Raw genomic sequence first — 25,632 nt, 5'->3', positions numbered from 1 at the left:
TCAGTCAGTTAAGCATCTGACTCTTGGTTTGGTGCAGGTCATGATCTCACAATTTGTGAGTTCAAGCCCACTGTCAGACTCTGTGCTGATAGTGCGGAGCCTGCTTGGGATTCTCTCTCTCCCTTTCTCTCTGCCCTTCCCTGCTTGCACTCTTTCTCTTTCCCTCTCAAAATAAATAAATAGACTTCAAAAAATATGTGACATCTTAGGACGGATACATACTTGTTAGGGAGAAGAAATTTAAATGCAAGTTAGTTAAAAATGTAAGATGGTAACAGAAGGCAGTGTACAGACACATAGGCCTTAGAAGTTCTGAGAAAGGAGAGATTAATGTGTTTGAGAAGACTTAGGGAAGGTTTTATGAAGAATATGAGCCAAGCCCAGAAATGGGGTAGGAGTGGATAATTGCTGATAAATTGAATGTTAATAGCAGCTTTTATCAGATTTTTGCTACATTTTGTGATATGAAGATGCTTTGTGGTACCCTTTAACTCCATCATACACTGCCACCAGAGCTTTTTAAGAATCACAAATATCATGTTACTCCTTCATTAAAGTATTCTGGTTATCCTAAAATACAAAATTCTTTTTTTTTAAATAGAAAAGTTTTTTAATGTTTATTTTTGGGAGAGAGAGAGACAGAACGAGTGGGGAGTGGGAGAGAGAGAATCCCAAGCAGGCTCCATGCGGTCAGTGCAGAGCTGGACTCGGGGCTCGAACCCACGAACCATGAGATAATGGCCTGAGCTGAAGTTGGACGGTTAACCAACTGAGCCACCTAGGTGCCCCTCTAAAATACAAAATCTTAGCACGAGAAAATCATGTTCATGATCTGGTCCTTTCCTACTGGTTCTTATACTCATCCAGCCATATGGAATAGCAGTTTCTGAGTGTGAGAGTCTTTGCTCAGCCTTTGCAGTCTGATTGCAATAACTGTCATCCCCATCACTTCTCCCCTACCTTCTGGTGTTTTTTTTCTTTCAAAACTCAGTCCAGTGAGCACTTTCTCTTAGATGTTTTCTGTCTTTTCCTGATTTCCAAATTGATTTGTCCTTTGTTCTGATGATACTCTAAGCTTTTCTCTACTTTAGTACTTAACACTCTCTGCTCTGTATTGTACTAGATTGTTTACTGAATCTCTTTAGGGCATGTATTGTGTCATGTTTAAATTCCTAGTTTGCACATGTTGTGGGATAGACAATTAAATGTTTTATGGTATACACAAATTATGTAGGGTAGTTGAAGAACTTTTAAGGGTAATTGTCTGATAGTTGGAGATCAGGACAAGTACAAACATGAGTAGAAATAGTGGGAAATTATGAGCCAGTTTTATTTAAAAAATTTTTTTTAATGTTTTATTTATTTCTGAGAGAGAGAGCGTGAGCAAGGAAGGGTCAGAGAGACGGAGACACAGAATCTGAAGCAGGCTCCAGGCTCTGAGCTAGGCATCAGCACAGAGCCCAATGTGGGACTCGAACCCACGAACCGTGAGATCATGACCTGAGCTGAAGTCGGACGCTTAACCGACTGAGCCACCCAGGTACCCCTTCTGAGCCAATTTTAGAGGGCAAAGAGATCAGTCTGCACTGCTGTAGTATTTTATGATCTTAAAAACAAACAAACACAGAAAACAGAACAAAACAGTTTCTTTCCCTTCCCATGAATGCTTGTCAAGTTCAGATTTCTCATCCTGAATTTCAGAGCCTTCCCTCACCTGGTCTCACCTTACCTGGCTAATCTTATATGCCATTGCCTGCCAATGAGTACTCTGTGTTCCAAATAGGCAGTTTTGCTCTGTTCTTTGAACAGGCCACACTCGTTCTAGGCTTTGAAGTTTTATTCATATTAGCCATCCCTGGAATATCTCTGTATTGTCTTTTCTCCAGCTCTTATCCTTTAAGGCTTAGATTAGAGCCAGCGTTTTCATGAAGCATCTTTTAACAACTCTGGATGATCTAAATAATGATTCTTCTTAACTTTCTGAAGCATGAATTTAGGTACCTTTTCTTTTGGATCAAACCATTTTATTGAGGAGCTTCAGCAAAAGATCAGTAGGCTGGAAAGAGTGAGATTTGACATCTCACAGCCTGGCTGGGATCTCTACAGCTTCACATTTGCAAAAGCCTGGGCATTTTTCTTGTTTTATCTATTAACTGCTTGACTGGGTGTGAACTAGTTGTCAGCTATCAGGGTGTAGCTAAGTCCACCAACTTATGGTGTGATCCTTTATCCTTTCCAAAGCCCAGTCTATAGATGGTGGGAACACCGTTTCCTCCCCCAAATATTTTGAATTTCAGGGAGCTTTTGTTTTTCTTAGTTGTGCCTTATTTCACTTTTTTTTCTTGTCTCTGCACTGTTTTTTCAATTTATTTTTTAAAAAGATTTTACTTGTAAGTAATCTCTACACCCAGTGTGGGGCTCAAATTCATGACCCTGAGATCAAGAGTCACATGCTCTTCCAACTGAGCCAGCCAAGTGCCCCAAACATATATATATTTTTAAATCTTGGTTGACATACAGTGTTATATTAGTTACAGAAGTACAACATAGAAATTCTACAAGTTTATTAGTTATGCTTTGCATCACAAGTATAGCTACCAACTGTCACCATACAGTGCTATTACAATACCATTGACTATATTCCCTGTGCTGTACCTTTTATCCCTGTGATTTATTCATCCCATAACTGGAAGCCTGTACTTTCTACACCGCTTCACCCATTTTCCCCATCCCTCTACTCTGACCCCTCTGGCTACCATCAGGTCTCTCTATGTCTGAGTCTGTTTCTGCTTTTTGTTTATTTGTGTGGGTTTTTTTTTTTTTTTTGGATTCCACAAATATGTGAAATCATATGGTAGTTGTCTTTCTCTGATTTATTTCATTTAGCATACTGTTTTCTGAGTGCATCCATGTTGTTTCAAATGGCAAGATCTCCTTTTTTATGGCGGAGTAATATTCCTGTGTGTGTGTGTGTGTGTGTGTGTGTGTGTGTGTGTGTGTACCACATCTTTATCCATTCATCTTTCAGTGGGTGCTTAGTTTGTGTTCATATCTGGCTGTTGTAAATAATGATGCAATAAACATAGGGGTGCATATATATCTTTTTTTTTTAATGCTTATTTTTGAGAGAGACAGAGCGCAAGTGGGGGAGGACAGAGAGAGAGAGGGAGACAGAATCTGAAGCAGGCTCCAGGCTCTGAACTGGACGTGGGGCTTTAACTCACAAACTATAAGATCATGCATGGCCTGAGCTGAAGTTGGATGCTTAACCAACTGAGCCAGCCAGGCACCATGCATATGTCTTTGAATTAGTGTTTTTGTTTTCTTCGGGTAAATCCTCAGTAGTGGAATTAATGGATCATATGATATTTCTATTTCTCATTTTTGGAGGAACCTCCATACTGTTTTCCACAGCTCCTATTCCAACTTACATTCCTACCAACAAGGCATGAGGGTTCCCTTTTCTCCCCATCCTTGACAATGCTTGTTATTTTTTGTTTTGATTTTAGCCATACTGACATGTGTAAGGTGATATTTCGTTCTGGTTTGTTGTTGTTGTTTTGTTTGTTTTAAATGTTTATCCATCTATTTTGAAAAAGAGGGAACCCCATGCAGGCCCCACACCCCCAGCACAGAGCCACACGCGGGCCAGAACTCCACATGCGGGCCAGAACTCCTAAATCGTTGAGACCTCGACCTGAGCCGAAATTAAGAGTCGGACACTAACCAACTGAGCCATCCATAACCATAATAAATGAAGGTTACAGAATTTTCATGATCCCTTCAGAGAAGGGAATGAATTTGGTCCAATATGACTTTTTGGTGAACTTGTGCTTGTTCCTAGAATTTACCACCTCTAAGTACTGATGCCATGTTGTCCATTTGGATAAATAAGTTGTAATTTTTTTCCCAGGATCATTATCATTTTCATCCATGACCTGATGAATATCATTACCTTCTAATCTATTACAATAGAATACAAGCTGGAATTATAAAGAAGGAAGATAGACTCTTTACAGTTTTCTTTGCAATTATATATATGCCAAATTAAATTTCATAAAAATGGGTATTGTATTTCTCTGTTGTTATTTCTTTTGGAATGATTTGTATGGAATGTTAGAGTTGTTTAAAATGGCATTTATAGTAATTTCTACAAAAAATTTCTTATCAGGACCTTGCTTAAGAACATTGCACTCCTATGACAGTCTTTTTATGAAGAAACCACTTTTGTTTTAGGCATTTCTGTCAATGATACAGCCTTTCGTAAATGCAAGGATAAAATTCTTTGGCTAACTGCTTGGTTGTGCCCTTCAGTGGGAACTATTGTGCATATTGAGAGAATTTGAAGTCTTCTTAAGTAAAACCATAGCAAGTGTCTTTAAAAAGTGTTTATTTTTGTTTTTATTTATTTAATTTTTAAAAATGTTTATTTTTGAGAGAGAGCGTGCACAAGTGGGGTACAGGCAGAGAGAGAGAGGGAGATACAGAATCCGAAGCAGGCTCCAGGCTCTGAGCTATTAGCACAGAGCCCAGCATGGGGCTTGAACTCAAGGAACCGTGAGATTATGACCTGAGGGATAAATCAGACGGACGCTTTACTGACCGAGCTTCCCAGGCGCCCTTAAGTGTTTTGGTTTTTTGTTTTTTTAGAAACATGCACTAGTAATCCTTTTGCTAGATTTGCAGTACTGAATTAATGCAATTAAATTAGTACAGAATTGAAAATAAAGCTCATCAAAGCATATTCAGCCAATTTGGTATCTATTGTTACCTGGGGAGGCTTCACATTTGAGTCTGACTTTAAGAGATTTTAGTGTTTTGCTAATGGGTAGAAGGCATTCTGTGTGGGGAAAACAGCATGGAAAAAGGCATGGAGTTAATGGGGTTGTGATCTGAGAAGGGACTGCGAAGACATGAAGCTGGAGGTATTACTATTAACTATTTAGTGAGCACTTAACCATATTTTAAGCATTGTTCTAAGTATTTTATATTTATTCCTCACAAACGGTCTTTTGGGATAGTTATTTTATTATCTTTGTTTTAACCGTGAGGAGTCAGGTAAAAATGGTACCTGATGATGAGAGTGTTTAAGTTTGAATTAACCATGTGGAAGGTAAAAGACAGAATGAAGCATTTTTATCAAATCCTTCAGGTAGGCTTAGATTCAAAAGAACAGTGAGTAATCCGGAGTTAAAAAAAAAAAAAAGTCTTAGGGTAAATGCAAAGCTAATTGTTAAAATTTTATGTTAATATGTTAATATTAAAATATTGGAGTCATGACGAAATAGTCTAAGATTTTTAATACCTTTTTATTGTATATTATCCTACAAATAAAGAAAATTATATAAAAATACGTATAACTTAATGACTTTTTGCTTTTAAGATAAACACCCTTGTAATTCCCACCCAGGTCTAGAAAGACATCTTTGCCAGCCACCCCGGAAACCTGTGTGCCCCTTCCCAGCCATAGCCCATTCTTCTCCCTTGCTGTATAATGGTTATCCTAACTTCTAGAGTAATTGCATCTGTACTTTTTTTTTTTAATTTTATTGCCCAAACGTGCATTCCTAATGCATTGTAATTTAGTTGTGTGTTTTCTTGTTTGTCTCTCTTAATCTACATGTCCCACATGCCGTTTGTCTTGCTCCTTTCTTTCTTACAGTTTGTAGATTACACTGATTGCATAAATTTTTCTTCATTCTCTGTATTTCCTGTAGATTAGTAGTTGGATCTAAAAGCTTGATCAAAGTTTAGATTTTGTTTATTTATTTTTTTTTTGGACAAGAATACTTCTAGGTATCGATGTGGTATGTTCTCCATCAAGATATATGTAGTGCCTCGTTTCTCTTTTTGGGATTTTTTTAGCAACTATTATTGCTTGATGCCTTGATCAGTACGTTTATTATGCCTTGCAAAATGGTGATTATTTGAATCCTGCTATTCTTCATTTCTAAGGTAGAATGCTTCCATAAAAAGAAACTTTTCTTTACTATTTGGTTACCCAGTGATCCAACTCAATTAGGAAAGGTAAGCTAGATATATTCTTCTTAATTTGCCAGTTTTCAGAATAATCCATCAGTTCCCTGTTCTCTGATGGTGACCAATGAGTCGTTCTTAAGTGTCATTATGAACCTATTGATTTACTACAAGTAAATATCTATTTAATGCCCTCAATTTTATACATGCTTTGGAAAAACCCTGTTTTATGAATGTACTGAGTCTTATAAAGGAAATATAAAATGTTATCAACTTATTAAACTATGTATTCTCTATAAATTTTAGGAGCAGCATGTTGGGATTTTGATGAGGATTGTTTCTGATCTGGATCAGTGTATGATTGCCTTCTTTTTTTTTTTTTGATCAGTCTTGCAGTAAGTTTGTAAGATGTGTGAAGTTTTAAAAAAAAATCCAGCTTTCAGTTTTGCTTTACCTCTATTTAGTGTCTGTTTCTTACTTCATTATTTTTTCCTTCTTTCTGTATTCTTTTATTCTTCACACTTTATTCAGTTAATTTTATTTTTCTAATGTTCTGAGAGAGATGAATTTCCGGACTTTTTTTTCTAAAGTGTGCAGTTAAGGTTATAAAGTCCTCTCTAAGCACTCGTTAATTGCAGCACACAGGTTTTTTGATCTATAAACTTTACTGTTTTGTAAACATATTTGATGTGTATATCATACATTTCAAAAATATTTTTATTTTGCTGACCTCTGACTTTTCACAAGTCTATCTTTTTACTTATGTCAGTTATCTATTGTTGCATAAAAAACCACCCCACAACTTAATGGCTTTTTGCCTCAATTCTGTGGGTTGCTGGTTTTGTCAGTTTGCTTGTGAGGCTACATTCAACTAGAGGATTGGCTGCACAGGAAGATTCAAGATGGCGTCACTCATATCTGGCTGCTGGTGGCTACTGGGGGGGCGGCGGGGGGGGCCGTAGGTGCCTTGGTTCTCATCTAAGTAACTTTTTATCATCCAGTAGGCTTGACCACTTTCCTCATGTGGTAGTCTCAGGTCAGCATTCCAAGAGGAAAAAGTAAAAGTAGAAAGGTTTTTGCCACATTCTTTTGGTTAGAGCAAGCCACAAGCTTGGCCCAGATTCAAGGATGAGAAGACAGATTCCTCCTTTTTAAGAACACAAAGAATGTGTCTCGTATTTAATTTACCAGAATTTGAGGACATTTGGAAAGTTTTCTTGTATTTTTTCTTTTATTTAATTAACAATGTAATTAACAACATAATTGCTTTGAAGTTAGTATTTCTTTTTTTCATTATTTTTATTCCTTTTAGTAGTTTGGAAATTATTCTTTATTTTAATTTTTTTCTTTTACTGGTTACCCTAGGAATTTTAACATGTATTAAAAATTTCAAGGTTAAACATTAGTCAATAATACTTTATCATTTTCCTAAGCAGTAAAATGACTTTAGAGCAGTGGCTCCACTTAGTTTCCTCCTCATTTATATGCATTTGGTGTGGTGGGTTTTTTTTTTTTTAAAGTACTAAAAGACATTGTTTTGTGTAATTTTCATTTAGAGTTATATTTACTACTTTTTGCTCTTCACTCATTTTTGCAATCTGCACCTTCTAAGCAGAGTCACTCTCCCCACCACCAGCAATATGACCTTTAGTACAAATCTACTGATAATGAACTTTCTCCATTTTGTCAGTTAGTATCTTTATTTACTTTCATTCATGGAAGTGTTTTTTCCCCCTGGATATATAATTCTTTATTTTTTGGGGGGGAGAGAGAGAGAGCGAGAGAAAGTGAGAGTGAGAGCGCACAAACAGGGAAGGGGCAGAGAAGGAGAATCCCAAGCAGACTGCATTGTCAGCAAAGAGCCTGAGGTGGAACTTGAACCCACAAACTGTGAGATCATGACCTGAGCCTAAACCAAGAGTCAAATGCTAATAACTGAGCCACCCATGTGCTCCTAGAAAATTTAATTCTTGATTGGCAGTGATTGTCTTTCTATCCACTGAATATTTGATTCCACCATTTTCTGATTTCCATTATTAATATTGGGAAGTCAGCTACCAATTTGTAACTGTTGACCCTTTGAAGGTAATGGGTCTTTTTTTCTCCTCTAGCTCCAGCTTTTAGGGATTTATCTTTATCTTCGATTATGATTTGGTTAGGTGTGGATATTTTTATCCTGCTTAGGATTTGCTGGGCCTTTTTGACTTTATGGATTGGTTTCTCTTCCATTTTGGAATATTCTCAGCCATATGCCTTGTTCTCTTTTTTTATCTTCTTCCTGGACACCAACTAAGATAGTCGCATTATAACCACAGTCTCTTACTTTTTTTTTTTCCCCTTTCAAAACACTTCATAAATTTGTGTTTCATCCTAGTGTGGAGGACATGCTGATCTTCCTTCTCTGTGTTATTCCAATTTTAGTATGTGTGCTGCTCATGTGAGCAATGTCTTATTTTGTTTTTCATCTTTTTGTTTACTTTTCATTATACTCTGGATAGTAAATTCTGATTTAGCTCTGAGATTATAATTTGTCTCTTCAGCTGTGTGAAATCTTCTAAAACTATTAGATATTTAATTTCACTTGTATGTGTTATTTTTTAAAATGTCATTTGGTTCTCTTAGGTTTGTGTTGCTTTTTATAATTTACTTGGTTTGGTAGATATGTTTATTTTGTGTATTTCTTTAAATGTAGTCATTTTCTTTTAGGATGTGTTTGGAAATTCCAGCATCTGAAATCTTTGTGGGTCTCCTGTTTTCTTTAATTTCTTCTGGTTCCTGTTTATGGAGTCAGTTTGCTGTGTGCTTGGTTACTTTGATTATACTCTGGACATTTTATTACATATAGGGTTGTGCCTAGGTGGCTCAGTTGGTAAAGGATCTAGCTCTTGACTTTGGCTCAGGTCATGATCTCACAGTTTGTGGGTTCAAGCCCCCTGTTGGGGTCTGTGCTGACAGTTTGGAGCCTGCTTGGGGTTCTGTCTCTCCACCCCTCCCCCTATTCATGTGCTCACTCTCTGTTTCTCTCTCTCAAAATAAATAAAGTTAAAAAAAAACTAAAATTACTTATAGGAATAGTTTTGAGGCTTATGGTAAGCACACTTTCCTTTAAGAGAAAAGTTTGCTTTTTACAGTAGCTGGAGGCATTATCATTCAGGTTTACAACTTAAACCAAATTCCTTAAGAGCACAGTCTAAAATTTTTAGTACTGCATTTTAATAAACGCAGAACTGACATTTCAGAGTCTATATTTTTGTTTCCCAGAGGAGTCATATCATTATGTATCACATTATTGTCATGTTAATGTCTTTCAAATTAATAACTCTACTTTCGAACTTCAAATGTAAACTTTAAAAAAATTGTCTTCTGGACAATTACGCATGATTATCTTATGGAGACTTGAAATTGGACATGTACAATGAGTCCACTTATTATTTCCCTGAATGCTTTTTTTTTTTTTTAACATTTGTTTATTTTTGACACAGAGAGAGAGACAGAGACAGAGAGACAGACAGACTCTGAAGCTTGAGTGGGGGGAGGGACAGAGAGAGAGAGAGGGAGATATAGAATCCAAAGCAGGCTCCAGGCTCTGAGCTGTCAGCACAAAGCCTGATGCAAGGCTTGAACTCAGGAACTGTGAGATCATGACCTGAGCTGAAGTCGGATGCTTAACCGACTGAGCCACCCCACGCGCCCCTCTGAATGCTTTTTTTACTGTTATTCTTTTTATGGTTAACAGAATCACTGTCCTCTAGTTCCTCGTGGTGTAAATTGTTGGTGAAACCTGAGGAAAATGATCTTTGCCTTTCATGGCATCAGTTTGGAGCTGATGGTTTCTACTATCTCCTCCATCTTTACACAGTTTTTAAAGTCTGTGCTCTTCTCCACTTATTTCCATATTCATTTGAACCTTGAACAATGTAGGGATTAGGGGTACTGAACTCCCACGCATTTGACAATCTGTGTATAATTTTGAACTTCCCACAGATTTAACTAATTGCCTATTATTAACTGACCAGAAGAAGCCTTACTGGTAACATAAACATCGATGAACACATATTTAGTGTGTTATATGCATTATGTACTGTATTCTTACAATGAAGTAAGATAGAGAAAAAAAAACATTACAAAATGGTAAGGAAGAGAAAATGCTTTTGTAGTCCTGTACTGTAAAAAAAAAAAATCTGTGTATAGTGGTCCCGCACAGTTCAAACCTGTGTTGTTAAGGGTTGGCTGTAATCCCAGCTCTGATCTATTCCCTCACTCTGTCATTTCTAGCAGTTATCCTATCTTTCTTTCCATTCCCATAGCAGCTGCCTATGTTCAGGTCTTCACCTTTGAGGCCTAATTAGCCTAATTTGGGTGTATGCTATGTATACACATGCATACACAAACACACACACGCATGCACACACTATTTGATATGGCTATGGAACTGAATTGAAAGAGGTTAGAGATGATAAGGAAACTAATTAGAAAGGAGGTAGGAAGAGTATAGTACTTTATGTGACAAATTTTGATGGCCTGAATTGAAGTCCTGGCAATACAGATGAAAAGAAGAGCATAAGAGAGCGATTGGATGTGAAGAGTATGAGAAAGGGAGAATGCTTAAGAATAGTTCCCACGTTTGTGGTTTGGTTGGTGTTCAGACGAAGCCGCATTCACTGAGTTAGAGCCCAGGTTCAGTATGAGAAGATGAAAGACTAGATTTGAGGTGGAAAAGTAAGTTCAGAAGTATTAAATATTATTTAATTTTTAGAATTTTATTTTGGAATATAGTGATAGATTATTCCATCAACATTAATGAATCAATGATTTAAAACCAATTTATTGTTTACAAAAGAAAAATAATTAATATAAAAAAATCTTGGACATTAACTGGAATCAATAATTCTTTATAGTCTTTTACCCCCAGCACTGGTGATTAGTTGTAGCAATATTATTTCACCTATCACTGTAAGTGAATGTTGATTCCATTTTTATTGACCTTAAAATTTTTGGCTGTTTTTTAAATGATAAACTTGTAGAAGAGCTGTAAAAAAAAAAAAAAAAAAGTAGCATATGCTTAATTTCATGCTTCTGCATATTTAAGGAAGTACCAATTTCATTTAAGGTAATGATGGGATCTGTAAGAATTATTTTTTCCTTCAGAAGAGGTTCATACATTATCCCACGTCTGAGAAATACTGGCCTGGAAGAATTAAATAGATGAGAAGAGCTTTAGGGACAAAATTACTGTTCTGGTTAAATAAATCCTGATTAAAGTTTTCAGAATTATGTTCTTCCTTTTTTACTTTGAAAGCTCTTATCTAAAAACTTCTCTATTTTAATTACTGACAGTTCTTTTTCCTAGTCTTACAGTTGTCTCCTCCCATCTTTAGGGGAAGTTCCTGCCTGCTAATTTTATGTTTTGCTGGCAGTATTAATGAACAGCTAACTCTATCTATCTTCCTCGCCTCTCCAAAAATAAAGAATGAATGAAATGTACCTAGGTATGTTAGTATTTTTTTATGGCTTTATTGAAACATTCTGATATACAGTAAACTGCTGATATTTAAAGTATACAACTTGATGAATTTTGGCATGTAACGCCTCTGAAATAATTGCTCCAGTCAAGGTAATGAACATTTTCATCATCCCAAAGTTCCTTGTGACCCTTTGTAGTCAGTCCCCTCCCTGCCCTTGAAGCAACCACTAATCTGCCTTCTGTAATTATAGATTGGTTTTAGTTGCTCTAGGTAGAATTCCCTAGGTGGAATCATACGTTATATACTTTTTTGTCTAGCTACTTTCTGTCAGCGCATTGCTTTTGAGATTCATCCATGTTGTGTGTAGCAATAGTTTATTTTTTTAATTGTTGAGTATATTTTATGGAAATACCACTTGTTTATTGATGGACATTTGGATTGTTTCCAGTTTTTGACTATTAAAAATAAAGCTGCTGTGAACATTTTTGTAGAGTATATGTACAGAGATATGCTTTCATTTCCTTTGAGCAAACAGGAATGGCTGGGTTGTGTGGTGGGTGTATGTTTAATTTTTTAAGAAACTGTTTTCCAAAGTGATTGTATCATTTTCTATTCCCATCAACAGTATATAGAAGGATTGCAGTTGTTACACATCCTTGATAACTCTTGGTATGATCAGTCTTCTTAATCTGAGCCATTCTAGTAGATGTGTGTAGTAATATCTCACTGTGATCTTAACTTGCATTTCTCTAAGAACTAAGGGAACATTTGAGTTTGACTCGTGTTTATTTTCCATCCCTATGTTTTCCTTGGCACATTGTCTGTTGAAACCTTTAGATGAATTGTCTTCTTATTTGACTGTAAGATTATTACGTATTCTGACTATGTTTTTTTCTGGAATATATGTTTTGTTTTCTTTTCAAGTTTATTTATTTATTCTGAGAGAGAGAACACATGAGGTGGGGAGGGGCAGAGAGAGAATCCCAAGCAGGCTCCGCACTGGTAGCCTGAGATCACCACATGAGCCAACGTCCAGAGTTGTATGGTCAACATCCACCCAGGTGTCTCTGGACTTATGCTTTATAAATATTTTCTTACTAGCATCTTTTGAAGAACAAACATGTAAAATTTTGATGATGTCCAAGGTATTGATTTTTTTTTTTTTCTGGTTCAGCTTGTACTTTGTGTGTCCTATTTAACAAATCTTTGTGGGTTTTTTTTTTTTTAATGTTTTTTATTTATTTCTGAGAGAGAGAGACAGCGTGAGCAGGGGAGGGTCGGAGAGAGAGGGAGACACAGAATCTGAAACAGGCTCCAGGCTCTGAGCTAGCTGTCAGCACAGAGCCCAATGCAAGGCTCGAACCCATGAACCGTGAGATCATGACCTGAGCTGAAGTCGGACGCTTACCTGTCTGAGCACCCCAACAAATCTTTGTTTTAACTCAAGGTTACTAAGATTACTTTTCCTGTTTTCTTCTAGAAGTTTCATAGTTTTAACTCTTACATTTAGGTCTGTGTTCCACTTTAAGTTAATTCTTTTTGTATATGGTATGCAATAAGTGTTGGGGTTAATTTAGTTTACGTATAGCTATCCAGTTGATCTGGTACCATTTGTTAAAACAATTGTTTTTGGGTCATCTGGGTGGCTCAGTCGGTTAACCGTCTGACATCGGCTCAGGTCATGATCTGGTGGTTTGTGAGTACGAGTCCTATGTTGGGCTCTGTGCTGACAGTTTAGTCCCTGGAGCCTGCTTCAATTCTGTGTCTCCCTCTTTGTCCTTCCCCAGCTTGTGCTCTTTCTTTTTCTCTCAAAAATAAATAAAACATTAAAATTTACATTAAAAAGATTATTCTTTCTGCATTGAATTGTCTTAGCACCTTTGTGTTAAATCAATTGGCCATATAAGTATGGGTCTCTTTCTGGGCTTTTCTGTTCCTTTGATCCCTATTTGTACTCTAATATGACACTTTCTTGATTATTATAGCCTTGAAATGAGGTACAGTTCTTCTGACTTTGTTCTTTTCCAAAGTTTATTGGTTATTCTAGGTCCTTTGTAATTACAAATGAAACTTTTTTAAATGTTAACTTATTTTTGAGAGAGAGAGAGCGAGATAGAGAGAGAGGAGAGAGGGAGAGAGAGGGAGAGCACACACGTGGGAGGGGCAGAGAAGGGGGAGACACAGAATCTGAAGCAGGCTCCAGGCGCTGGGCTTGTCGGCACAGAGCCTGACTTGGGTCTTGAACTCATGAACTGTGGGATCATGACCTGAGCTGAAGTTAGATGCTTAACTAATTGAGCCACCCAGGCACCCCTGCAATTACAAGTGAAATTTAAAATTACCTTGTTACTCTCTGGAAAAAAGCCTGATGAGATTTTGATTGTGATTGCATTGAATTTCTAAACCAATTTGGAGAGAATTGACATGTTAACAATATTGAGTCTTTTGATCCATGAGCATATCTCTATCTAGTTATCTGTAATTTCTCTACAGTGTATTGTAGTTTTCAGCATATAGGTTTTGCACATCTTTTTCTCCTTTCCAAATTTATTGTGAAATATTTAATATTTGGGTGCTTTTGTAAATGATATGTTTAGAATTTCAATTTCCAATGATTCTTTGCATATATCTAGAAATATAATCGATATTTATGTATAGGATGTTGTATCCTGGAGCTTGGTTGAACTCACTTAGCTTTTTAATAGATTCCTTAGGATTTGCTATATACATGATTATAGATAGTTTTACTTCTTCTTTTCAATACTGTGTGCCTTTTATTTGTTTTTCTTATCTTATTGCACTGTGTTTTCCAGTAACTATATTGAATAGAAGTAGTGAAAGTTGGCATCTTTGCCATGTGCCAAGTCTTACAGAGATTCATTCTTTCATTAATAAGTATGATGATAGCTGTAGGTTTTTGTTTATGTCCTTTATCAGATTGAAGAAGTTCTTTTTATTCCTAGTTTGATAAGAGTTTTTATGATGAATAGGTGTTGGAATATATATGTCAAGGGCCTTTTCTCTGTATCTGTTGATAGGATCATATGGCTATTATTTTTTTGACTGTTAATATGGATGAATTAAGATGATTTTCAGATGTGAACCTGAACTTCCATTTCTTGGATAAATCTCTTAGATATTTTTTGTAAGTAGTTGGTTATTGGTGTTTTTTTTTTTTTAACATGTTTGCCAAATAAAAAGAAGTTGGCACAGAGCACTTCTGGCAGCATGCCAAAATGCAGAAGTTGTTCTGAGGGAGTGCACTTGCAGACATTTGAATCCTGAGCTGAACTAGCCACTTTTCCCTAGAACATCATTATTTTTACCTGAAAGAATGACAGAATAATTGTGATTCGTTGGCCTATAAGATGCAGACATCTTATAGTCCTGTCAAGGAAAAACAGCAATGTTTGTTGCTAATGTTACAATTGGAGCTTTCATATGAAAATTAGGATTTGGAAAGCTTGTCTCTGCCACCATGAGCTGGATACCTTTTCAATGGTTAAGACTTTTCTGGGAGCTCTTGGGTGGCTCAGTTGATGGAGAGTCCGACTCTTTTCCTTTCTCTTTCTTTCTTTCTAGAGTGCAAGTGGGACGGAGAGAGAGAAAGAGAGGGAGAGAATCTTAAGGAAGGTCCATGCTCAGTGTGGAGCCAGGTGTGGGACTGGATCCCACAACCCTGGGATCATGACCTGAGCCAAAATGGAGAGTCAGATGCTAAGGGTGCCTGGGTGGCTCAGTCATTTGAGCATCTGACTCTTGATTTTGCTGTGGAGCCAGCTTAAGAATCTCTCTCTCTCTCTGCCCCTCTCTGCCACTTGCACGCGTTCTCTCTCTCTCTCTCTCTCTCTCTCTCTCTCTCAAATTAAAAACAAAAGACTTTTCTGGTGAGATTGGTGGCATTATTAACACATATAATTTTCAAAATGTTGCATAATAAAATTTATTACATTTGGAAGGTCTGCTACACAACTCAGTGAGTCAGTATTTCACAAAAGACTAATACATGTTACACAATTTTGCATGGATAAGAGATCCACTGAAAGTAATGTAATATAGACCAATGGATTTTATTGTATAGATTCAAAGGTTCATTGATTTCATACTGCACTGTAACATTACAGTATCAGGGAAGAATATCCCCAGTTATGAAAATACTCCCATTTGACAACTATCTGTATGATGATAGATAGAAAGAATGACTCTAATATGAGAACCCAGTTTTCTTTGATTAAGTAAGGCATTAATGAGATTTTCCAAAATATAAGACAGGGCCACTTTCCTAACTAACTTTTTTGTTTGGGAAAATATAGCTATTTTTATAAAAATTTTATTTAACATGTAATATATATATTATCTTTAAAAGAATTTTGTTGTACCCTGAAATGTAATAAGACAACTAATGACTAATGACTATTGTAGATATTACAAATACCTTGCCATTAGTGTAAAAATCAGCAATATATTTTTAACATGCTTAACTTTATTGTAATGCGTTTAGCTTGTAAGATGATCTTTTTGGTAGCCAAAGAATACACAAAAGTAGAAGACATATCTGTCGTAGAGCCTTTTTTTGGTTTCATAGGATAAAAATCAAGAAAAGGTAAATACTGAATACTTGTTAGAATTGAATCTGCCTACTGGTAAGTAAATCATGTTTTGGAAGTAAATTAACTTCTTTCCAGGCTGTGGCATGACATTTCAAGTGAAAAAAATGTAACTCAATAATTAGGATTCCAGCATACTATTCTCTTTTATCCTAAATGATCTACATATATTTATGTAGTTAGTGTCTTCAATATTGAGAAAATTCATGGAACACATTAAATCTTTTTTTTTTTTTTTAAGTTTATTTAATTGGAGAGGGACAGAGATTGCGGCTGGGAGAGGGACAGAGAAAGGGGGAAAATCTCAAGCAGGCTCCGTGCTGTCAGTGTCTGATGCCAGGCTCAGACTCATGAAACTGAGATCATGACCTGAGCCGAAATCAAGAGTGAGATGCTCAACCTACTGAGCCACCCAGGCACTCCTTAAAGAATTCTTTAAAAAAGGAATTTAGAAATCCTTATAAAAGGGAGCTCATAATTAATTACACCTGCCTGAACATATATATAAAGGCATTTTCTGAAACAATTTTAAACTCTCATAAAAAATTTAAAACAGAAAGGCAGTCCTTCAATACAATTGAAAATAGAAAAAATAATAAACCCAAGTACTCTTAGAATAAGAGCGTTTACTAAACTGTAATTAAGTTTGACTTACTAGCCTTGTTCAGTGATCTGGTATCTTATTAAAGAAAGTGTTCTTTTTAGATTGTTGGAACTCAGATAAGTGTTGAACAGAGAGTATTGTACAATATATGCCCCCTATAGTAGACATGGCAGTTTGCTACCCACATTCCCCTTCAAAGAAGGGCTTACTGTCAGCTGTGAGGAGTTGGATCACCAAGTAACCCCTCTGCCTGCACCTTAGAGTCTGCCTAGAGTCACCTTCCCCAAGCTCATGACCTCTCTGGACCAGCATGCATTTGTAGACTGAACAAGGAGAAGGTAGAAAGACCCGGCCTTGTCAACCTTTCACAGAGCAGGTACAGTACCTGCTACAGGGCTTCCTGCCTGGTTGGTTGAAATTTTATTGGGCCTGCATCACAGTTTGAGCTTTGTCCAGACTTGCTTTCCTTGCCTTCCTTTCATAGGCATTGATCCCCCATAAACATTTTATACTCCAAGCACCACCTCATGTCTACTTTGGAGAGACCAACCTGCAGTAGCTCCTGATCTCATGAAACTGACTTATAGGGAGGAAGTATTCATCAAATAAGAGATTTAAAATGTGATCAGTGTTGTACAGAATCATAGGGTTCTATGGTAGTGTGTTATAAAAAGAACCCAAGCCTGATTATTGTATTGCTTAGGGAGGTAACCTAAGTTAGTGGTCAGACATGGGTATAATGGCCAAATGAATCGCTTTGAGTAGCGCGAACCATGCCACTTACTTACCAAGCCAGTTTTTTATTTGTAACATGGAATGGCACATGGTCCTTCAGCTACTAACCTGGAATTGCTCACATGGCTGGGAGAAGATTCCCTGCAGCAAAAAAGAGAGGGCCCAGTGCACAGTTTTCAGGCACAGTTTTCAGGCCCTCATTCTGTCAATTTGCTAATATCCCATTGGCCAAAGCAGGTTTTTTGCATGGCCAATCTTTGATTCAAAGATGGAGAAAAATTTATGAAATGAGTGTGTGCGTAAAAAATTAATAATACAATGCTTGATATAGTAGTAGTTAACATTTATTGAGCATTTTCTCTAATACTTAGTAAGGGGCAGCTGGACTATTATATTTAATACATTCTATCTTTGATATGAAAAAGAAGGAACTCATTTGGAGAATTTGGTATATTCTTCTGATGTCTTAAAATAATTTTTATGATGGGAACAGTTTGCAAATAAAGCTCCCTCTCTTTTCTTTTTTCCTTTGCAGTAAGAAAAATGGAAAACCACCATTACAGAACAATGAGGTAAAATTTTAAATAACCTACTCTTTGGGATTTCATGTATTTATTTCATTTATTTTGTTACAGAAATTTGAATTAAGATAAAATCACATAATTTTAGAATGAGAAGGGAATTTAATTATTCAGTCCACTGTATATTACAGGAATTCTTTTTGAACTAGGATTCCTTGGTAGGTGACTTCTAGTATTTATCTGAACCTGTTCATATGATGAGGAGTAACACATAGGAGGCAGCCATTACTGTATTCGTTCTGACCCATAATCAGATTAATCTTCCCCTCTACTCTCTTAGTGATTGATTCTATTTTGTCTTTTGTAGCCATACAGGACAAGCCTGCTCTATTTTCTCTAATAGACTTTCATATTGTTTGAAGATAGTTTATCTTCCAAGTCTTTTTTTCCATGCTAAGCAACCCTCATTCCTTCACTTGTTTCTTATTGGTCATGGTTTCTAATCCTTTTTCAATTCCATATACGTTCTTCTGGACCGGCATTGGTTAGTTTCTCTAGACATTATTCTTAGACTAGAACATTTGGCTAGCATGGAATACATCAGCACTGTCACCTCTCTTAATATGAAAGCTGTATTGCTAAAATTCAGCCTAGAATTACATTTTCTTCTTTACTCCTAACTGCTGTTTACATTGAGTTGACTTTTTGGTAGATTGTAACCTTCAGTTATCCTTTGAAAAGAAATTTTTTTAATGTTTATTTTTGAGAGACAGAGAGAGAGAGAGATAGCACGAGAGGGGGAAGGGTAGAGAGGGAGGGGGACACAGAATCTGAAACAAGTTCCAGGCTCTGAGCTATCAGCACAGACCCCAACTTGGGGCTCAAACTCAGGAACCATAAGATCATGACCTGAGACAAGTTGGACACTTAACTGTTTGAGGCATCCCTCCTTCACTTATTTTCTGTTGAACAACTCTATTGACAGATTCCCTACATCTGTATTCACCAGTTGAATTTCTTCTTTAATAGCTTTATTGAGGTATAATTCACAGACTATAAGATCTATCCATTCAAGGATACAGTTCAATATATTCACAGAGTTGTGTGGACGAATTTCAGAAAATTTTCATCTCTCCCCAAAAAGAAATTCCATAACCATCAGCAATCACTCCTCATTAACCTCTTCTTTTAGACCCCAGTAACTTCTATGTCTATGATTTGCCTACTTCAGAAATTTTATGTAAAAAGAATCATCATGTAATATGTGGTATGTTGTGACTGCTTCTTTTATTTAGTATATTTTCAAGGTTCATTTGTGTTGTTGCATGTATCAGTATTTCATTCCTTTTAATTGCCAAATAATAGTCTGTTGTATGGATTTACCACATTTTATTTATCCATTTATCAGTTAAGGGAAATTTAATTTTTTTTTATAGTTTATTTACTTTTAAGAGAGAGACAGAGCACGAATGGGGAAGGGGCAGAGAGAGAGGGAGACACAGAATCTGAAACAGGCTCCAAGCTCTGAGCTAGCTGTCAGCATAGAGCCCGACGCAGGGCTCGAACCCACAAACCATGAGATTGTGACCTGAGCCAAAGTCGGACGCTCAACTGACTGAGCTACTCAGGTGCCCCAGTAAGGGAAATTTAGGTTGTTTTCATTTTTAGGCTATAATGAATAATGCTGCTATGAACATTGATGTGCAAATATTTGTGTGAACCGATGTTTTCATTTCTTTTGAGTAAATACCTAGGAGTGGAATTGCTGGATCATATGGTAACTTAGTTGATTTCTTTTAAATAAATATTAACTTATTTCTATATATGGCAGCTTATTGGATATGTACTATTAGTCTATACTATAGTATGTCTGTACTGTTAGTATAATTTTGAATGTAATTCTGATGTCTAGTATGTCAGGTAGAAGGTTAATGATTAAATTTTTTTTAATGCTTATGTAGTTTTTTAATGTTTATTTTATTTTTGAGAGACAGAGACAGAGAGAGCACATGAACAGGGGAAAGGCAGAGAGAGGGAGAAACAGAACTGGAAGCAGGCTCCAGACTCCATGCTGTCAGCACAGAGCCCAACGTGGGGCTCAAACTCACAAACTGTGAGATCATGACCTGAGCTGAAGTTAGAGGCTTAACTGACTGAGCCACCCAGGTGCCCCATGCTTATGTATTTTTGAGAGAGAGACAGAGAGCTCAAGCTGGGGAGGGGCAGAGAAAGCGGGAGACACAGAATCCAAATCAGGCTGCAGGCTCTGAGCTGTCAGCACAGAGCCCGATGCGGGCTCAAACCCATGACCCGTGAGAGCATGACCTGGGCCATCCAGTTGCACCATTTTCAATAATTTAAATTGGCCTTCTCCTCCTTCTTCAGAATTGCTGATAGTATTGACTATGTAGTAGTTAGGACTAAGGAAGTTACTCCAACATCTCTTAATCTTTATTTGTTTGCTTGTTTTCGGTTATGGTTTATTTGGCTATGATTATATCCAACTATAACAAAATCTGGTTCATATTTCTTTATTAAGGACCACAGTAATATTATAAGAAACATCAAACCCATTCGCACTCTCTCTGTCTCTCTCAAAAATGCATAAAAATATTTTTAAAAATAGACTGTAAGTAGCATTTTTGGTCTATTTTATTAACTGGTTTTTCCGCATCATTCAGATCAGTGCCTGGGACTGAATGCATGCATGTGTGAATGGTAGACTGGGCCTTTAACTGAGTAGAATGAGGTTTGCAACCTTCATAAGGTTTGAAAGATGTAAGCTCTGTTCCAGTAGTATCAGGGTAGGCTGATTCTTATCCATCTTAGTCTTCCTGATGTAACTGTACAAACACTGTGCCTTCAGACTTCCTTTCTTGGTTTACAGTTCTGTAATGCACTCAGTGCCTGTTAGGATTGTATGAATATAAAGCACTTAGCACAGTGTCTGACATACAGATGGAAGTTTATTGTTATTCTAATTCCGTATACAAACTATTGATTTTAGGTTCATCAACTTAGATGAAACATATTTACACTAAAGTTTATCTAACTGTAGAATTTACTATTCCATGGGTATTGTTTATCAAGAGCCTAGTAGTTAACAAGTAAGTAACTGTGATTATGGGAGCTGGGGAAGGGTCTAGGCAGGGGATGGGGTCCTTCGGGTATGTGCCGCCTACTGCAAGAAGTTTATCCTGGATGTTCTTCCAAAGAGTCCAGGGGTAATAAAGTAAATAGCCTCTACCATACCCAGTTCATCTCACTTTTTCTTTTTCCTTGCAAACATTTAAAATGAAGAAATGTCTGAGAATGATAAGATTAATTACTGCTTTTAAGTTTCTTCCGTGGTTTCCCACTACACTGGCAATAAACTCTAAATCCTTACTGTGGCCTCAAGGGTCTGTCTTTTGCAGTCCCTGTCAACCTCTTCAGCTTCTTTTGTTTTTATTCCCTTTGCTTTAGCAATTCTACACTTTTTCTCTTCAGTGTATGCACTAATTTTACTTCTCAATGCTGGGTTTTTGTGGTTGGTATTCCCTGTGCTTGACTACTCTCCCATCCCAAGGTTATCACATGACTTCACTTTATATCTCAGCTTAAGTATCACCTCCCCAAAGAGCTCTTGCTTTCATACTATCTGGATCCATCTTTTTCTTATGGCCCTGCCTAGTGTATCTGTAACAATTTATTCATTTATTTTTATCTGTATTTCTCCTGTTAGAATGTGAGCTGTAGGAGTAAAGGATCTGGTCTGTCTTAGAGTTTATGAGGAGGAGAGAGTGAGTTGGTAGAATGCATATTGGAAATGCTAAATGATAAATATAGGAAACTAAAAGTTCCTGGTAATTAATATCAGGAAAATACCTGTTCAGGATTTTAAAAAATTTCTACTCTTAATCAGAAAGTGGTAATAGTAAGTGCTTGGCCATTTCTTAGCTGTCTCTCTGATCTCATCTTCTGCTTCTATCCTTTGCTTATAGGTCCAGCCAGATTGGCCATTTTGTTGTTCTTCATGCAGTTAAATGAGCTTTCACCTTGGCATTTTACACTTGCTGTTTCTTCTGTTTGCAGTGTTCTCCTGGATATTCACATGGCCCCAGAACTCACTTCCTTATACAGTTTCTGATAACATATTATTTTCTTGAAAGCACGTTTGACGAGCAGTGCAAGTTTGCACTCTCTGAATGCAGTTTCCATTTTGATAGTTGTTCTTACTGACTTAGATGAAATGTGGTTCTTTAATTTTATTTGTTATAAATGTCATAATTTTTTTTGTTTTAATGTAGAAAGAGGGAAAAAAAGAGCGAACTGTGATGGACAAAGTGTTTTTTTTAAGACTCACACGGATTCTGAAAATCATGGTCCCTAGAACATTTTGTAAAGAGGTAAGTCTTATGAAATTATATTGTTTAACTTTTAAGGTTACATGAGATCAGAACAATAGCTTTTGTTATTCTACAGGTCAGATGTTTTCTGTGTAGGTAATGAAGACAACTAAATTTTTTTTATCATCTCCTGTCATGCAGATGCTCTTGTTGTTTGGTGCCAGTTTTTAAATAGTTTTCTCTTATTTATGAAATATTAGTTCATTATATTTGTGTGAAATACTGGAGTACTTCACTGCAGATACCTAAAATGGTGGTGTTGTATTTTTTAATTAATTAATTTGAGAGAGAAAGAGAGGACGTGTGTGCACGTGAGCTGGGGAGGGGCAGAGGGAGAAAGAGGAAGATAGAGGTGGGGGGTGTAGGGAATCCGAAAGTTTCCACACCCAGCTTGGAGGAGCCTGATATGGGGCTTAATCCCATGACTGTGAGACCATGAACTGTGCTGAAGTCAAGAGTCCGATGCTTCACCAACTGAGCCACCCAGGTTCCCCTATATTGTTTTATTATAGCTAAATTCTGTTAATAAAAACGAGATTAAATTTAGAAAGACATACCTTTTTATATTATTGAGATGTTGATATGGAATATTTAAGGGTTATGTTTTTATATTTGACTGAATATGTTTTTGAGATACCCAAAATGATACATAAATTCTTCTGGTAGTTTCAGGAAGTGAACTGGTTCTAGGAATAAAGTTTTATTCTCCTTTCCTTTGCTTTTTTAATCAAGATTACCTTTATCATTATTTGAGGAGTATTTTTAATGATTAAAAAATAAAATAATGCCGTGTTCTCCATCTTTAGTCACCTTTTATACAACTAGAAATATCATCACCTTTCACTCTTCTCCCCATAATTCATCTTTTCAGTCACTGGGGTTGGATCATTTTTCATTCTAAATATTCTTAACCTGGATATTGTAGTGTTCCTTAGTTTCATTTCAAAGAAGCTCCCCTTTTTTATCTTCTCTGCTAAATTTATTTTCTTGAAACATGTTTTCCATTGTTCACATTTTAAAAACCATTAGCCTTGTAATCTGTGAATAGCAAGAAAAGAGAAGATGTTCCCAATGCACTGTAACACCCAAAGAGAATGTCCGTTCCTCTGTCACTCTGGACTTGCTCTCTTTCTGCTTCGCTTCGGCATCATGGCTTGTGGATTCTGCACTTACGAAACTCTAAAAAATAATTTAGTAACATGTTTCCTCCTAATAAGATAGAGATAATACATGCTCCTATAAGAAAAATTGGAAAATGCAGTTAGATTTTTTTCTTATTGGTGCCTATTAATCTCTTAGAACTTCTGTTGTTATTTTGGTGTGTAGCACATATTTTAATAAAAATGAGATCACACTGACACTTTTTAAATCTCCCTTCTTTATTTTTAAATGTTTTGTCCTTGAGTTTTTCATGGTCTCCCTTTCTGTTCCTGCTGTTCTCACTGTTTCTTTCTTACCTGGATTATCATTATCTCTTAATTGGTCCTTTTGCCTCTTCTCCTTTTCTTAGTAGTCTTTTTTCTAAAAATCTAATAAAAACATTTGGCTTCGTTTTTCTTGTAGGGTAAATCACAACTTGACTTTGGCTTTTCTTTCAGTATCATCTGCTTAGAATGTTCTTTGCTATTTTGTAGTCAGGCTCTAAGCTCTTGTGTTTTCATGACTTCGTGTCTATGACACCCTGCCTTCTACCCCAAACAAAAACAGATATTGATAAAAAATAGCTTAATGCTCATTACCTTCTTGGTGAAGTGTTCTCATTCCACAACCCATCTGACTGAAGAATTCTTATTTAAAATACCAGCTTCTCTGGAAAGATTTATATATTCGCCTCTTATCAGGTAGCAGCTCCGTGCTCATTTGACCTTTTAGCAAGGGTTTGCTGAGTGTAAAACGAATGTGAGACATTGGATAGATCTCTGGGCGTTAGTAAGGAAGGTAGAAGGGCCTAACTTGCTCACCCTCCCAGCTTTGTCTAGGCCTAGCCATGCTGCAGTCATTTTACACACCATCTTTGAGAAAGCTAAAAATCCAAGTTTAACCCCAGTTCACCAAAGTGAAGTAAACTCCCATAAAAATCACAGGAGATTGGAGGTAGGGATAGAGAGACTAACTGATTTAGGAAATAGAGAAATGATCATACCACATATGAATATATGGGAGTTGATACATATCATGAGGTAAAGGACTGCCTAAGTCAGTGTAGATCTTAGTTTCTGACATAGTCACAGACCCATTAAATGTGGGAATAGTAGTGATTCTAAGAACTTTTTTTGTAGAAAAAAAACACTTCAGGAGTGTCAGTAATCAAAGTTTGCCAGATTTTGCTAAAATGAGCCAAGTAAAGTTGGTACATATTTCAGGGAAAAATTAAGCCAGGACATAAAATGAAGGAAAAAAGAAACTATCTTTGTCTAGTGTTACCTTGTTATGTCAATGATTAATTTAGGATTGAGACCGTGTTTAAGGTCTGAATTGAAAGTTAGCCTTACAGTGAATGTGACATCTGCAGATAGTGCTTCTTGAAATTAAGAGGTTCCTCTGTTGCCAATTGCATACCTAACTTTCAGATGGTGGATAGTGTAGGAAGATGGTATCTTTGCTTTCTGGCAAACGTTGGGGTAACAGCTTTCACTGTTCAGTTACACAGACTTTCTTTGACAGTGTCTTTCTTGTGATTTCATTATTCTGTGTTTATGACTCCCTGCTTCGTCTTCACATAAAACGCTGTATTTTGAGTACCTTCGCCTTTTTAAAAAAGGATTTGTTTTGCAAAAATTACATAAATAATAGTTGCAGTTGCCACTCAACTCTGTAACTTTGACTTTAAATGCATTATCCAGCAAATGTGCCTGCTGCCACATGTCCTCTTCCCTGACTTGAGCTTCTATGTTACTGTCTTTATTCTTCCAGTTTAGGAGGTTTAAGAGGATCAGCTTTGAGTATATGTGTGTTGGAGGTTGGAGGGTAGGTTCTCATCTCACAGAGAATTGACTCCTCACTCAGTCTCTCGTCTTTTCCTCTCGGTGATCTGTCTTCCACAGCACTGCTTAAGTAATGTCCCCTAAATGACACTTTTTAACATTTTGTTCTACTTAGAGGCTTGCAGTAGCTTAATATTGCTAAATTCTGCTGGATATACAATACCATTATTCATATGATTTTAATCCACTTCCTGTTTCCCATGAAATCCTTCATCTTTCTTTACTCATAATCCTCATTCTCTTCTTTGTTTTACTTGGTCTATTTAATGTATTTCTAATGTCATAATTCTCTTTTTGCCACCCCAGCCCTTCCTGTCCTACCACTTCTCACATGAAGTGAAGCAAATATACT

General features: G+C 36.6%; 1 protein-coding gene and 1 non-coding gene across 2 annotated transcripts in view; one reads left to right on the top strand and one right to left on the bottom strand.

The window, feature by feature from the left end:
* ABCD3 (ATP binding cassette subfamily D member 3) overlaps nucleotides 1–25,632 on the top strand; it is a 69,447-nt gene that overhangs the window by 3,438 nt on the left and 40,377 nt on the right. The window contains exons 2-3 of the mRNA XM_039228465.1: nucleotides 17,923–17,959; nucleotides 22,198–22,296. Coding sequence (XP_039084396.1) covers nucleotides 17,923–17,959; nucleotides 22,198–22,296 — 136 coding nt within the window. The remainder of the gene's footprint in view (nucleotides 1–17,922; nucleotides 17,960–22,197; nucleotides 22,297–25,632) is intronic.
* LOC120229470 lies at nucleotides 8,319–8,421 on the bottom strand. Its single transcript, XR_005527743.1, has one exon. It is a non-coding gene; the product is annotated as a U6 spliceosomal RNA (small nuclear RNA).

Source organism: Hyaena hyaena, unplaced genomic scaffold (genome assembly GCF_003009895.1).
Source record: "Hyaena hyaena isolate Hyena2069 unplaced genomic scaffold, ASM300989v1 scaffold_32, whole genome shotgun sequence".
Classification (NCBI taxonomy): Eukaryota; Metazoa; Chordata; class Mammalia; order Carnivora; family Hyaenidae; genus Hyaena; species Hyaena hyaena.
Note: the sequence above shows the minus strand (reverse complement) of the source record. Positions and strands in the feature narration are given on the sequence as shown.